General features: G+C 35.1%; 1 protein-coding gene across 12 annotated transcripts in view; it reads left to right on the top strand.

The window, feature by feature from the left end:
* Reps1 (RALBP1 associated Eps domain containing 1) overlaps window positions 1-16,307 on the top strand; it is a 76,410-nt gene that overhangs the window by 42,076 nt on the left and 18,027 nt on the right. For 6 of the 12 annotated variants that reach the window (XM_020174484.2, XM_020174485.2, XM_074073499.1 and 3 more), the window contains 2 exons: window positions 10,905-11,026; window positions 14,347-14,427. In XM_020174484.2, the coding sequence (XP_020030073.1) occupies window positions 10,905-11,026; window positions 14,347-14,427 (203 nt within the window). The remainder of the gene's footprint in view (window positions 1-10,904; window positions 11,027-14,346; window positions 14,428-16,307) is intronic. The other 6 variants (XM_074073505.1, XM_074073481.1, XM_074073491.1 and 3 more) reach the window with 2 other exon arrangements.

Genomic DNA, 16,307 nt, shown 5'->3' on the forward strand with positions numbered 1-16,307 from the left:
CAGTTAACTTCTAACTTGAGCTGAAAGCTAAATACTATCTTTGTTAGGTAGTTTTATTTCAAAGTACTCTTTGATTTACCTTCTTAAGAAATAAACAGGACAAGAGGCATGTCTCAAGTTACAGAGTGCTTGCCTAATCAGTGGAGGGCCTGAGTTCATACCCCAGTACCATAAAAAATAAACAAATAAATAAAAATACCTTCTTTGTTTAGCTTATCTGTTAGAAGCCAGGAGGAGAAATTGTGATAGGCTAAGATTTTTGGTATCTGATTTAAGAATGGGATTTGGAAGGTGGCGTGGTAGTGTATGTGTATAATCCCAGCTACTCAGGAGGAGTTTGAGGCTACCCTGGGCCACATAAAGAGACTGGATATCAAAAAACAGGAGGAGGGCTTGTTTCTAGAGTTTGTATATGATTTCAAGCCTTTGGAAATTGAGCCTAGTTATGCAAGGACATTGTAAGTCATTTCCTCAAAACTCATCTGTTCTGTACAGCATTCAGATACGTGAATCTGGCCTTTGCATGGAATTAGTAGGGTTTCCCCCTCTTCATTTAATTTAAATAAAATCAGTTACTGCCTGAATTTTAAGGAAGAAGTTCTTTTCTGGTTGTCTGTCCAATTGTACACCTGTTAGAGCTGTTTGACAAAGAGATGCTGATATTTTGCCTGCTTATCATGGTCACTTTACTGTAATTTTAAAGGTATCGCAGACTTGATAATTTGTTCTACTCCCAACATAGTGTATGATTTTCTTATCACATTTATCATAAAATGTTTTGACCACATGAAATTAGATGTAATTTTCTCTATTTATAAATGGTGAACTTTGGAATTCTGTTAATTTTGGGGTAGGAGGAGTCAATACTGTCTTTTTTTGTTTTTTATTCCATCTATCATAAACCTGAGATTCATATGACACAAAAAAATCATTTGAACCTAGAAATTGTCCTATGATATTGTGGGTTTGTCAACATCCATAAAAGTAGTTGCACATAGCTATGTTTTTGAAAATTCACAGTTAATGGAGAAATACCCATAAATAATACCTCTGTGGAGCCTTTCTGACTACAGACAAAAGTAGTTTGTATCTTTGCTCTCTCATGGCATGTTCTACATACATATGATGGAACATATGACACCAAATCCTGTTTCCCCTGCCAGTATACCCTGAGCTCCTCGAAAAAAAAAAAAAGGGAATATCTCATACTCATTATAGTATCCTCAGGACCTAGCACTTTGCCAGGCATTTACAAAATTGTTCCGTAAAGAATTATTGGATGAGTTAATGCTAAATGTATACCATTTTCAAAAAGATACTGGTCTTGATACTTTTCTACTTGAAGCCATAGTGTTTTATTATCTTAAATATGTGGTATTAAAACATTCTGAATTATTACCTCAACAAGTATTCTTCTATACTTAGAATTTAAAACTCTTAAGGGATAGGGATTAGTTCAGTGGTAGAGCACTTGCCTACCATGCTTGAGGCCCTGGGTTCAATTCCCAGCACTGCTTAAACTAGTCAGCCAGTCATTCAGTCAGTCTCTTAGAGGCAAATAGATGGTGACTAGTAGTGACTTGAGTTACAGCTCCTTGCAGTAACAAGCTGGTTTTTCTATAAACATAAAAACATAAGTGGGATAAATATTTTTTTTTCCAAAATTGTTTATACAGATTTATAGGATTAAATAGCAGATAAATAGCATAACCAAGAATAAAGGTAGAAGTACGTATGTAGACCTGAATTACAGTGTTTAATACACGGTATCAGTGCTGAGTTTGTAATTAAAGTAAATAGAAAGGAAAACTTGGTTTTTGTTATTTGACAAAAGAAAGCATACCCAGATTGACCTACATAAACAGTTTCCTAAGGTGAATTCAAAAAAGATTGTTTGTCTTAGAAAAAAGATTAAGCTGACCTACTAGCCTACACTAATACTGGATCATGAGAAAAAATAAACTTGTTGAAACGATATACATCTTAAACACAGTCTGTAAAGGGTCTTCTCTTTTGTAGCACAGTTACAATTTTATATGTATTTTTGTGATTAATTAATACCCCCCCTCCCATTTTCCTCTCCCTCTGACTTTAATAGAGGCTCCTGGGAAGTTAGTAAGTGGACTGATTTTGTTCATTTTATATATTGGCACCTAGCAGAACACAAATTGAATATCAAATCGATGTTCACGGAAAGGACTAAATGATTGAGCGAGTAGCTTTGAACTTTCTATTGCTATGTCACCCTGCTGATCTGAGCACCTAAGCAGTATCTGTTTGAGATGTCTCCTCCTCCATAGTCATTGGGAGACACAGAAAATGTGGATGTGTGTTTCATTGTTTCCATAGCGCCCCCAAACCCTAGGCAGTATTGCCAACATAAATGTTTTTAAAAGCCAAGGGAGAGAAGGCACTTGAGACCATGAGTGAATAGTTTATGAATAATTTACTAGGAATCCATGTAAACTCATACTCAACTGCCTTGACCTAAGTTAATCACTGTTACCAACTAATCTTGTATTCATACAAAAATTTTTATCATAGTCACCCCCCATGCAGATCAGTTTGTATACAAGTACAATCATACTATAGGTTCTTGATTTTTTTCCCCTTATAATATTCCACAGTCATCTTTGCAACTTCATCATGTACAGAGCAACTTATCACATTCTGTATCATAAGTATATTCCGTTATATAGAGGTACCTTAATTCATCAACTTTGTTATTAATAGATTTTTGGATCGTTTCTTTATTTTACTTTTCAAACAGTGCTACACTAAACATGCTTAGACATGTGTCTGTTTTGTACAAATAACTTAGAATCTTTGTTTTTAAAAACTCGTTATCCACGTACTCTTAGTTATAGAGAAAAACAGGTTTCAGTGCATTAATACTCATCATTAGCATTTCACTTAAGGAATTCTTTTCCAAGCCACTCTTTACCTCTGAAATCACACACTCATATTCTGAAGAGTGTAATTTCTTCCCAGATGGTTAAGGGTTGCAACTGTTGATTAAACAATTGAACTACAGATATTGGCAAAGATGCACCACTTGGTCCAAGTAATTAGAACTCTTCAAATCTTGTCGAAGACATTGATAAATTAGGCTAGATAATACTTGAAAAAGAAAAATTCTACAAGTATGATGGTAGTCAGGGCTTTAAATGACTCTGGTTCAGTGTCAATGGATTAGTAACAGTCCATGGGAATAATTAATGTCACCCTTGATTACTTTCTGAGTACTGATTTTTTTTCTTTATAATTAGACTGTGAAAGTCAAAAGGGAAAGAGGGTCTATCCTCCTCTACTAGAAAGAGAGCTCCATGGGAATGCGAATCTTGTCTTCTTGCCAGTGCTGTATCCCCACAGTCTGGAACCTTATTGACTTTCAGTAAATGTTCACTGATTCAGTTAGTGCTTTCTGATTTTGCCACCAAATTTCCCCCCTCCAAGTTAACAGCTCTCATTCCTTGTTCTTTATACTCATTTTTATAATATTCTGTGTTTTTAAGACAAAGCCCCAATTAAATTGCTTTTTTCTCTTTGAAGTTCTAGTGTTTATTTTAAGTGGTTTAATTTAAATGGACTTTCCCCATGTTTAGCTTTCCTTAGGTAAAGGATATGTAACATTCTTTGAAGTCATAACTGAGTCATAATAGTGCTATTAAATGTTGATCAGTACTATAACAAAGGCAACAGGCACCATTTAACTAGAATTGTGGGTGAATGTTTCTTTTCAAACCTATGCAACACACTTTTAGTTTCATATTTGTTTTAAACCTTGGGTTTTAGGTTAAAACTTATAGACTTCTACAGAGACCTTTCTTTTTTTTCTTTTATTTATTTATTTATTTTTATTGTTTTATTATTCATATGTGCATACAAGGCTTGGTTCATTTCTCCCCCCTGCCCCCACCCCCTCCCTTACCACTCACTCCGCCCCCTCCCTCTCCCCCCAACCCCCTCAATACCCGGCAGAAACTATTTTGCCCTTATCTCTAATTTTGTTGAAGAGAGAGTATAAGCAATAATAGGAAGGAACAAGGGTTTTGCTAGTTGAGATAAGAATAGCTATACAGGGAGTTGACTCACATTAATTTCCTATGCATGTGTGTTGATCTAACCTTTTCTCTAGTTCCTGTTCCCCTTCTCCTATTGGCCTCATTTGCTTTTACGTTATCTGCTTTAGTTTCTCTGTGCTAAGGGCAACAAATGCTAGCTAATTTTTTAGGTGTCTTACCTATCCTTACCCCTCCCTTGTGTGCTCTCGCTTTTATCATGTGCTCAAAGTCCAATCCCCTTGTTGTGTTTGCCCTTAATAATGTCCACATATGAGGGAGAACATACAATTTTTGGTCTTTTGGGCCAGGCTAACCTCACTCAGAATGATGTTCTCCAATTCCATCCATTTACCAGCGAATGAACATTTCATTCTTCTTCATGGCTGCATAAAATTCCATTGTGTATAGATACCACATTTTCTTAATCCATTCGTCAGTGGTGGGGCATCTTGGCTGTTTCCATAACTTGGCTATTGTGAATAGTGCCGCAATAAACATGGGTGTGCAGGTGCCTCTGGAGTAACCTGTGTCACAGTCTTTTGGGTATATCCCCAAGAGTGGTATTGCTGGATCAAATGGTAGATCAATGTCTAGCTTTTTAAGTAGCCTCCAAATTTTTTTCCAGAGTGGTTGTACTAGTTTACATTCCCACCAACAGTGTAAGAGGGTTCCTTTTTCCCCACATCCTCACCAACACCTGTTGTTGGTGGTGTTGCTGATGATGGCTATTCTAACAGGGGTGAGGTGGAATCTTAGCGTGGTTTTAATTTGCATTTCCTTTATTGCTAGGGATGGTAAGCATTTTTTCATGTGTTTTTTGGCCATTTGAATTTCTTCTTTTGAGAAAGTTCTATTTAGTTCACTTGCCCATTTCTTTATTGGTTCATTAATTTTGGGAGAATTTAGTTTTTTGAGTATATTCTGGTTATCAGTCCTTTGTCTGATGTGTAGCTGGCAAATATTTTTTCCCACTCTGTGGGTGTTCTACAGAGACCTTCTTAAGGTCTACTTTCAGAATAAGTGTTCATTTTGTTGAATGTTAGAGAAAAGTAGAGCTCATTTTTAAAACAGAGCTTAGTTTTTTGATGCCAATAATACCATTCAAGACAAAACAAAGTATACCTTAAATTCAGTGTTCAGTCTCTTTCTGCATATGTATGGCTTCACACTTATTAAATATGTATGAAAAGGTTACCATTGATACTTTCTTTGAAGACTTAAAATTTGCCCAAACCCATTCATTTTTACTTTAAATATTTTTTCTTTTTTTATTTTCATTTTTTTCTTTATTCATTTATTCATATGTGCATTCATTGTTGAGGCCATTTCTCCCCCCTGCCCCCACCCCCCGCCCCTCCCCTCTTCCCCCACCCCCCTCGCTTCCGGGCATAAATATTTTTTCTTATAAGAATAATTTTTACATTTCAAATAAATAGTAGATATGGTTAGCTTTACCTAATGAAGCTATTTAAATGAAATTGGAATTTTGAGACTTTGTGAGTGAAGAACTTCATAGTTTTATTTCATGCTTAAAAGTGGAATAAATTTTAAACCAGAAGTCTTTAGGAGTATATATGTATTTCTGTGAGATTAATAATTGCTGGCAGTCATTTTTGAGATTTTTTTAATGTATCTAGTATAATACCAAAAAGACAAATTTAGAGTAAGGTTACAAACCTAGAACAAAGCCGAAGTACTTTGAAAAAAAGGCAGTTCACAGGTACGTTGTACTGAACTGAATCCATGAGCTTTCCAGATTCTTTGAAGGGTAGGATGACAACTGCTGCCAATAGAAGTAGAAGTCCACCATCCTCCAGTGTGGTTATACTGGATTATCTCTTCCAGACTCTTTAATATACAGTGCATAACAGCCCTTAGGGGGTTAACGTTAACCAATTATCCAGGCTCATGCTCTTCTTTTTGAGCCCTGATGCTCTGATGATGTCGGGCAGGGTAGAGGCAGGGTTGATACAGTGTTACAGCAGGAGGCTAGATTGGAACACTGCTCAGGTAAGAGTGAATCTACACCCCTGCCTCCAGAAGGGTACAGTCTTGAAGCCTGATGCTTGTGGGCCAGAGAAAACTTTTTTTTTTTATTCATATGTGCATACAATACTTGGGTCATTTCTCCCCCCTGCCCCCACCCCCTCCCTTACCACCCACTCCGCCCCCTCCCTCTCTCCCCCACCCCCTCAATACCCGGCAGAAACTATTTTGCCCTTATCTCTAATTTTGTTAAAGAGAGAGTATAAGCAATAATAGGAAGGAACAAGGGTTTTTGCTAGTTGAGATAAGGATAGCTATACAGGGAGTTGACTCATATTAATTTCCTTTGCATGTGTGTTACCTTCTAGGTTAATTCTTCTTTATCTAACCTTTTCTTTAGTTCCTGTTCCCCTTCTCCTATTGGCCTCAGTTGCTTTTAAGGTATCTGCTTTAGTTTCTCTGCGTTGAGGGCAACAAATGCTAGCTAATTTTTTAGGTGTCTTACCTATCCTCGTATCTCCCTTGTGTGCACTGCTTTTATCTTGTGCTCAAAGTTCAATCCCCTTGTTGTGTTTGCCTTTGATCTAATGTCCACATATGAGAGAGAATATATAAGTTCTCTCTTATATAGGTTAAAACTTACAGACATCTACAGAGACCTTTCTTTTTTTTCTTTTATTTATTTATTTATTTATTTATTTTTATTGTTTTATTATTCATATGTGCATACAAGGCTTGGGTTAGCCAAGCTAACCTCACTCAGAATGATGAGTGAGGAAACTCTTTACTGGAGTTTTACAGAGACACAGTTGAGGCCGGAGATGTAGTTCAAGTGGTAGAGTGCATGCCTAGCAAGCCTGAAGCCCTGAGTTCAAACCCTAGTACTGCAAAAAACAAAAACACTGTTGAAAAAAAGAGACACAGTTGAAGGAGGTACAGTTTGCTCCCAGATCTAATACTTCTAGATTCTTGATTGTTAGTTTCTAGAATATAGACAACTTATTCTCTTCCTGCTGCCATTTGTTGTTCTACATATGAAGTAGGAAAAAAGCAGTCTAATCTTGATAGTTGATCCTAGGGATAATTTTTGGATTTTCTAGAACAGTAATTTTGTGGGCCCCAGGAGCCTTTGTTTTGTGAATTAAGTCTGCCATTATTACCCTATTAAGTTAAAACAGAAACATTTTTATTTTTCCCTTCCTCCTCCTCCAACTCCTACATTTTTAAAATGCTTTCTACTTTATTTTAAAATAGCAGTAATAAACCTTTACATATTGCCCTAAGTAGTTTTAGGAAAATAACTATTCTCCAAAACAGAAAACAACTGAAAAGAGTGGCTTTTTTTGTAAGTCGTTCTAATATCTGGCTTAGGTAGAAGTCAGCGATTTTCACATTTGTTTCTGCATTCAGTCTGTTGGATAAATTATTTTGTTTGAGGTAAATCAGAGGTCTGAAAACCAAAGCCAGATCCAGTTTGCTGCCTATTTTTTAATATTCCACAGTGTTTTTCTAATCAAAAAAAGGATATTTCACTACATATGAAAATTATATGAAATTTACATTTCATTGCCTATAAATCAAATTTAATTAGAACACAGCTACATCTGTTTGTTTACAAATTTTCTGGCTGCTGTTATACTGTAGTGGCAGAGTTGAATAAATTATAGTAGAGACCATATAGCATACAAAGCCTAAAATACTTACTAGCTGGCCTTTTTGAAATAAAAATAAATAATAACAGTTGCCCTTTCCTAAAGTACATGAAGACAATGTAATCTCACATAGTTAAGAAAAAGACTACTATATAGCTTTTTCTTTCTCAAATATTAATAGCTATTCTTTGCTACTACATCAAAACACAGAAGGTAATTTTGTTAATTCCAGGGTGGAAGCTGAAGCCATATTTAATGAATTTTTTTATGTATTACATTAAAATCCCTTGATCTATCTTGTACTGTGAAGAAAACCTTTATCCATGCATGATTTTGTATCATAGTACAGTGGTTATTTAAAATACCAAATCTTTCAGATGTTGGGATATTTCCTTACAATCACTTTCCTTAAAGTGACAGGCTCACTGTGTTTATTTTTAAGAAAAACACCTGCCTAATAAACAAATCTGAATAATTGTAGTTTATCAGCTGCTCTTTGATGAAAAATGATGTTCTATGAAAAAGTGGTCCATTCAGCTTACAACTCAGTCATACAGTGCTTTTCCTTGAGACAACCATTGTTTTTTGATATGCAATTAGAATGATATATATGAACTGAGATTTAATAAAGTGAATCTTTATTGCTTTGTTATAAGCATTCCTCAGTGGGATCCACATTATTATTTATATTATGGCAAAACTTTTAAATTTTTGTGTGTGAGGGTGGAGAATACAGTGACTTAGTGTATTTTATTGGTCACTGCCTTGGTTGTCTCTGATGAGTTAACACTTTTCCCCACCATTGCTTCTGTACCATCAGTACCAATGGCAGGGCAGGGGAAAATGTCATTGCAAGAATAATTCTGACTTTTTAGACTCTTCCTCCCAAAAGAGGCTTGAAGACTCCCAAGAGAAGCTCCATGGACCATAGTTTGAAAACTGCTATTCTAGGAATATAATTATTAGAATAATTATACTATATAATTGTTTGGGTAAATAGCATTTCAGTGCTCAGCTTCAAGAGGCTTTGCTATAGCTTTGTACCAAGAAAATCAGAGTGGTTCTGTCAGAATCTATCCCAGATTATAACTGGCCTAAGAGGGAGGGATACAATCTGGCCCTGAATTTGTCAAAGGCTGACATTGTAAGAATTGAGGTTTTACCCTAATCCCACTAAAAAAAAAAAAAAAAAAAGAACTGAGGTCTTGAAAGCTAAACCAGAGCTCCAGATTGTTCTAAGATGATGTTCAAGAGTAAAGTATGGAGTCTGGCTTTAAGTTGATTCTTTTGAAAATTAGTCCTTTCATAGTTAGTACTATTTTAAGTCTGTTTACTCTCTTTAATACTCACCAGCTTTGAGGGAGTCTCTTAAAAGACATTATTTTGTTTCCTGTCATTCTGGCAGACTTTCACTTTTGGGCAACTTTCCTTAAATTCCTTTCCCTTCCTTATCATGGGAACAGCAGGAAAGATCCAAAAGGTTTGTTTCCACAGAAACTCCAAACTACCCAGTGAGGAGTTTCCTGCTACTATTTATAATAAACATGTCTTTCCACTAGTTCCTTAAGAGCTTGGACTTCAGAGATCTTTATATAACACTGTCTGAAGTCTTTCTATGTCTGTTGGCGCTACACTGCCCTGATGCGCATTACAAAGGTGTAGGGCTAAGAAAGACATCGAAACAACACCTGATCTCACAGTACAAAACTAGTCCAAATGTGATGCTGCGCTATAAACTAGAACTCGCAGTGTGGCGTAATTACAAAGGTATAACATCAGGGTAAGTAACAGGGAAATATTACTAGCAAGGTCTGTAACAGAACAGGCAGAAGGAAAATCTTGAAAAATTTTTTAACTATCAGTAGTTGTGGTTTTGAGAAAACGATAGTAAAGGAGGAGGAACCTAAAGAACAACTTATTCAGTAATTACTACTGTATATTGGAACCTATGTTAGGCACTAAAACTTGGAAGATTTATGACAAGTTTGAAAGGTTAAGAGCTGTATGTGGCTAGGTTACATTATATGACTTTTTAGATATCCTATGTACAATGCTAGCATTTAATGGCAAGTGTCTTTCTTTCTGATGGAGAAACTCAGGTACTATTTTTTCCACCTTGCCCATGACCAAATAGAGAAAAAAAGAGAATGAAAATTTAGTTACCATTGAAGTTCTTTTTAAGTGTAATTTTAGAGATACTTTAAGTCTTGCATATAATTAAAACAAGAATATGATACTTCAAAATTCTTTAAAATACATTTTGGCTGAAACAGTATAGTACCTGCCTAGTAAACATGAAACCCTGCATTCAAACCCCAGTACCACCAAAACAAAAACAAAAAACATTGTTTTGAAATAGTAGCATGAATTTGTAGCTTTCTCATTTAAGACTGAATGCCAGTGAGCATAATGATAAGTAAAAGTTTAATTTTCAGGGCTGAGGGTATAGCTCAGTGTTAGAGCATGTGCTTAGCAGACAGAGGCCCTGGAGCCAATCCTCAGCGCTTTAAAAAAAAAAAGTTTAAGTTTCATGTGGGCTCAGTGACTGCTTTTTGTGCATGGCTGGGGACTAAATTTGCTGTACAGCTTTTTGGCAACAAGGAAGATCTATAGAGAAAATGTGAATGAATTAGTAGGAGTCAGCAATTCCTAAAGTATATCTCAAGAGAATATTGAAGAATTTTATTGATGACAAGCTTCTGTGTTGGGAAAACGTGATTTTAAACAAAGCTTACTTACTCTGGGATATCACAAGTCTTGATGTGCACTGTGCAAGGAGATGCTTCCACTAGGAAATTACAGTGTCCCCAAACTTATTTTAGCAGACAACCTAATTTTTTCAAAGTTACCCTAATAGTAATAAGTACTATTTCATGGAATATGCTTTGGGAAACTGGCACATACCCATTCCTCATTTCAAAATTATGACTCAAAGTGTGTCACTCCAGGTGCCAACCTTCCTTCTGATTATTCCTATCTAGCTTTTATTTTCATGAAAAGGTAGGAAGCTATGGTTTCGGGTAGACCATAAGTAGTATGAGTAAGTATGTCTGGTTGTTAAAATATTTTCTTTATGAACACAAGGAAAGGAAATTCAGATTATTAATTGCTGTCTATGAAAATCATCTGTTACCTTTTTTATAAGTAAATATTGCAAACTAGGATATGTTGCTAAAAGAAAATTTCTATTTTCCAATTTCAGATGTTGGGGATCAACCAGGTGAGGTAGGTTATTCGGGTTCTCCTGCTGAAGCACCTCCAAGCAAGTCACCATCAATGCCATCACTAAACCAGACGTGGCCTGAGCTGAATCAGAGCAGTGAGGTTAGCACAGTTTCCCTTTTCTTTGCTTAAATTAACTTTTTTAAGGTAAGACATTCCAAATAGGGTGATTTCAACATAGAACTCTTACAGCCCACATGCACAGTTGAGAGACCATATCACTAATACTGTAATAAGTAAATGTTTATGATTATGTGACTTTTGGGGGCTTTCAGAGTACATTTACTATTACTGGTTTCTATCATTCACCCCCAAGCATATGGGGCACATGCTTGAAGCTGGAAGTCAGAGTGAATGACTTGGCAACAATCTGATATTCAGGAAGGTTCACAATCTAAGACTTTAAACACAAATCCTTCGGTATATAGTCAGTTGGCATGTGCACTGAATCACACTGCCCTTTCAGTGCTATAAGGATGGTATGTGATAATACATTTGAAATTGTACCATTGGAAGTGATATGAGAAAAGTCTAGCTTTCCACATGAAAAAAAGTATTTCCTACAACCCCAACTATTTATCATTAGTGTTATTGGATACAAAATGAAGTGGTTTTACCACATTAAATATAAGCAAACTGTATGTAAAACAGAATTTGGGACAAATGCACTGCTCCTCAAGTACTTTGGAATTCTCTTCTACAAAACAATAAAAGGGCCACTCCAATTAGAAAAAGGGAAAGGGGTCTGAGACCTTACCTCTCCTAAGATACCTGCTGAGGCCTCCCCTCTTATACTTTAGTCCTCGGAGGACCTCCATTTGCAAACTCTTTTTCTTTTATTACTTGTTTTGTCCTTAAGAGTTTTTGTATGGCCTTTAGGTAGTGATACAAAAATGTTACCTTTCAGGGAAAGTAAGCTTATGTATTTTCCATGTCTTCTAAAGCCTGAAATGTGCTGAATTAAAGAGACACTAGTTACTTTTGGGCAGTTGGAAAATAGAAGTGACTAGCAGTTTTACACTGCTTGCAGCTTAATAAAGACCTCACACAGGCATGATGCCTGTGTCTGAAACACTAAAGCATTATACCATCTGTTCAACCATTAGATGCAACCCATTAACTTACATGTTTCTGTAGAGGGAGAGATTAAGCCTTGGAAGAATTTGCTAGCAGAGGAGGCTTATGGAGAGTAGTATAGGGTCAGTGTTTTGAAACTACTCTTTATTGCACTTACCTTTCTTTCGTATTTTAAAAAACAACATCAGATTAAGAGTATTTATTAGTGGCAGTAACTCTAAAGCATCTCACTTCTAAACTCCTTGCTCATTAATGGACTTGTGTAGGGTCATTAAAGACTAGATAAACATCGGTTTTCAAGTCTGACTCTAGTAGTTGCATTCTCCCTACTGAATACTCCTACAAAGTTTTATTTGATAGTATTTGGTAATACGGTCATACATATCTTTTTCTCATAGGTATAAAAATTGAAACATTAAATTTTTAAGACATATCTACTTAGTAAATGAAATTTAGATTACATTTTGTCTCCCACAAAGCACTGATTTTCTTTCAATGTGTACTTGTTCGATACCTGTGGATATGGATGAAACCCTGTAGGGGATAACAGTAACATTAATTCCTAATGTGTATTGAACATTTTTGATATGCTAGTTCTGTTCAAAAACTCCTGACGTATGTTAAGTCCTTAAATCCTCACAACACACCTTGATGTAAGTTTTATTAAATTCATATAGAGATAGTCAAACAAGCACACAGAGGTTATATAACTTTCCCAAGTATGCCCAGCTCAACTAGGATTCTAGTAGTCTGGTTCCAGAGCCTGCTGCTCTTAAGCATTACACTACAGTCACGAAGATGAGGCTGTCTGCCCTCCAGGTAGCTTACATAAATCTGGCAAAGCCATACTAAACTTCACACCACCCAAACATAGTCTTCATCAGGACAATCTTCATGTAAATCTTTTTCCACAGTTAGGTAATTAGGATTTTAAAAATTTCTTCTGAATCCTTGCAATAATAGCTATTGAAAAACAAACATATTATCAAATTTTGTATGAGTCACTTCCCCAAAGTGATGTCCCATGATAACAAAGTGAATTATTGTGGGCTTTTATTCATGAAAGATTTTGAATCCATCAGCATGTCATAGTCTTTTAATTTTCATATTAATCTAAACTGTAGGAAAAGTTGCTGAATGATTGTATTAGCTATTTTTGTAGGTAACTTTCAACAGTGCCCTCATTTGCTAATATCCAATTTCTACATGTCTCTCCACATTGAGTATCACTATTTTAAATATTAAGTTGAACTTTGAAGCATAAAAATGGATACTTTCTCAAACCGATTATAAAAAGGACCTTGGTTAATGGGGTAGTCATGTCTTTGTGTAAACATTTGTGTATATATTGTGTATGTGTAGATGTTCTTCCCTCTTCAGGGGACAACTGATAATTTTTAAGAATCAGATTTAAGTGATAATTTTAATAGAAGTGTTATGTAAACATTCTATATTTATTACTAAAATCTCTAAAACAAACGGAATTTACTATAATTAATGTTGACTTATCACTCCACCTATTTTAAGAGGTATGATATTTCTTTGTGTACCTCTTTTTAGAGAAGTAGTATTCCATACGCATCTTCTGTACATATAACTCATACTCAGATGCTTGATTCGCTTTCATTGTGGCCGCATTCTGATTTTTCTAGCATGGGGAGGGGTTTGCCTGACTGGCAGTTCTGTCTTGTGATCTGGCATGGCCCTGCTTATAGTGCTGATTGCAGGGGTTGACTTGCTCCAGATTGACATAAGCTCAAACATATATTAATTCCAGAATTTCTTGCATTTTATTTCAATTACATTTTATTAAATACCTATGCATTTGTATAAAATACGTGCACGAACATAATAGAATCATCTTTCAGGGGTCGCACTGGCAAGTCACACTGACTTGCTTTGTTTCAATCAAAACATTGTTTCATTAACATCACCAAATCAGTGATTTAACATTTGAATTTTAAAAGAAGGGTTTGACATTATTCTTTCTTCAAGTCAAGACAGACCTCTTTACATTTTTACTTGGTGGCCATTTATATAACTTACTCTGTTCCTGTATGGTGTTTTGAGTTTAATTCTGTAAGGATTTGAATCTCTTCCATACAGATTGTTGAAAAAAAATTATCACTATACATTGATTGTGAAGTTGCTCACCTTACATTACAAGCTGACCCAGCATAGATAAGTGTAAAATGTTTATGGAAAATTAGAAACTACAGAATTTTGTTAGACCTATGAAACACAACTTGCAGTGCAACCTCTGAATTACTTTGCTAAATCTTCTCCGGTGATCTTTTACTCCATCTTTCTCATCATGCTGACTTGTCTCTCCTCTGTCTGTTCAGCAGTGGGAGACATTTAGTGAACGCTCTTCAAGCTCACAAACTCTGACCCAATTTGATTCTAACATTGCACCAGCTGATCCTGTAAGTCAATCACTTAGCTTGCTTGTTTGAAATTAATTTTATTAACCCAATTTCCATTCGTTGTGGTTTTTAGCTGATATGCATGATTCAGTGTAGTGCCTAGAGGGAAATGTTGGCAGGCTTTTCAATTTCTGTGTGCTTAATGGTGGAAAGAACGTTTTTTGCTATTCCTTGTATTTTCTAGTTATTTTGGTGAGAGAAAACTGTATGTTTTAAAATCTGGTACATGTGTCTAAAGAAGCATTTTGTGACAATTGGTTTGTTTAATAACCATGCTATCATTTGCCAATTAAGTGTATGTTTTGTTAAACATGTATCGCTTATTTCAGTGTAGTGACATGTAAATATTTGTATGCTTACACATCATGTAATACGTACTCTGTATGTAAATATTTATGCAGTATCACTTTTTTACTACCATCAATGATATATCTTTTTTTGTATGTTGAGTTTTGTTAGAGCAGATCAAGTTTAGAGAAACAATACTGAGCTATAGGTCAAAGATTCCTCTTATTGCTGGAGGCAGGGCTCAAGCAGTAGAAAGCATGAAGCCCAGAGTTCAAACCCAGTACTGCAAAAAAAAAAAGATTCCTCTTGTGCAAGGGAGGATCTGTCTTGTCGTCTTGTGATTTACTGTGTTATTTTGAAAATGCTGCAAAGTTCATATCCTAATTTTAAAAATAAATTTTAGCACCATAGAGATAATTTCATATATGCCCCACCTGTTCCTCAAATTATTTGAAAACTTCAAAACCTTAGTACAAATCATTCTTCTCGATGTTTATGTCTCTGCTTTTTCTGTTAAAAAGGACTTGCTAAAAGCACTTTCCAAAAACAAAAGCAGAAGTAGGAAGAGAAGAAGAATGTAAAAGTGGGTGTTTTAAAGTGAGCTGAGTGGGAAGATGTGGAGAAAGTAACCCAAGGCATTCTTTTTAGATGTTTCTGATCAAAGACAGCCAGCATTTACTAATTAATGTTAAAATGATCTTATCTTTTTGCATGAATTTTGGAGAAATGGCATTTAAAGATAACAGTGGTTTAAATTAATAGATTTTTATGTGTCTTATAATTTTAAAAGAATTTGTGTCTTTGAAATATAGAGGATGCTGTTAATAGTCATTAAATTCAAACATAATGTATAGGCATTTTAAATATTTGTTTTATAGTTTATTAATATTCAAGGGCCAATTACAATGTAGATCACCTGTACCTTTTGCTTCTCTTTTCTCACTACATTTAAAGCATTTATCTTTGATTTTAATCTCTGAAAAATAAAGAAATAAAAAGCCAGCATTTGAAGTGTTTGCTTCTTATTAGCAGCATAGTTAAGACCTCTTGGGAACCAAAAAGTTCTGCAAACTAAAAATTTTGCCTTTAAGTTTCAAGCTTTAAGTTTTGTATCTTTATTGTTCCTTTCTCCTAGTTATTATACAGCTTGGTTAATTTTATTTACTTAATGAAAGTATTTTATGGGAAGGAAGGTTTAAATTAGCCATAAAGAAATTTCTATTCTCTAACCTCTACAAGACAGTGAAAATAATTACATGTAGTCTCTTTGTCAGACCAGGCAAGAACATTATATATAAAAGTTTAGAACTCAGCGGCAAAAAAAAAAAAAAAAAAAAAATTGACTCCTGACTGGGAGATGTAGAAATATTTAGCTTAATAATAATGTTTTTCTTGCTTAGAAATAAAGTACAACCTTACGAGTGCCACCTCCAGTGTTTAAAATGATACGTCTCAGTACTTCCCTTTGTTACCTCTCGTGGCAAGAGGCACTAGAAAATAAAGAATGGTTAATAACTGGCATTTTAAACTTGAATTTGTACTTCTGAATTTAATCCATACAATTGACAAATATTTATAACCTGATAACTAGA

This window comes from Castor canadensis, chromosome 1, assembly GCF_047511655.1.
Source record: "Castor canadensis chromosome 1, mCasCan1.hap1v2, whole genome shotgun sequence".
Classification (NCBI taxonomy): Eukaryota; Metazoa; Chordata; class Mammalia; order Rodentia; family Castoridae; genus Castor; species Castor canadensis.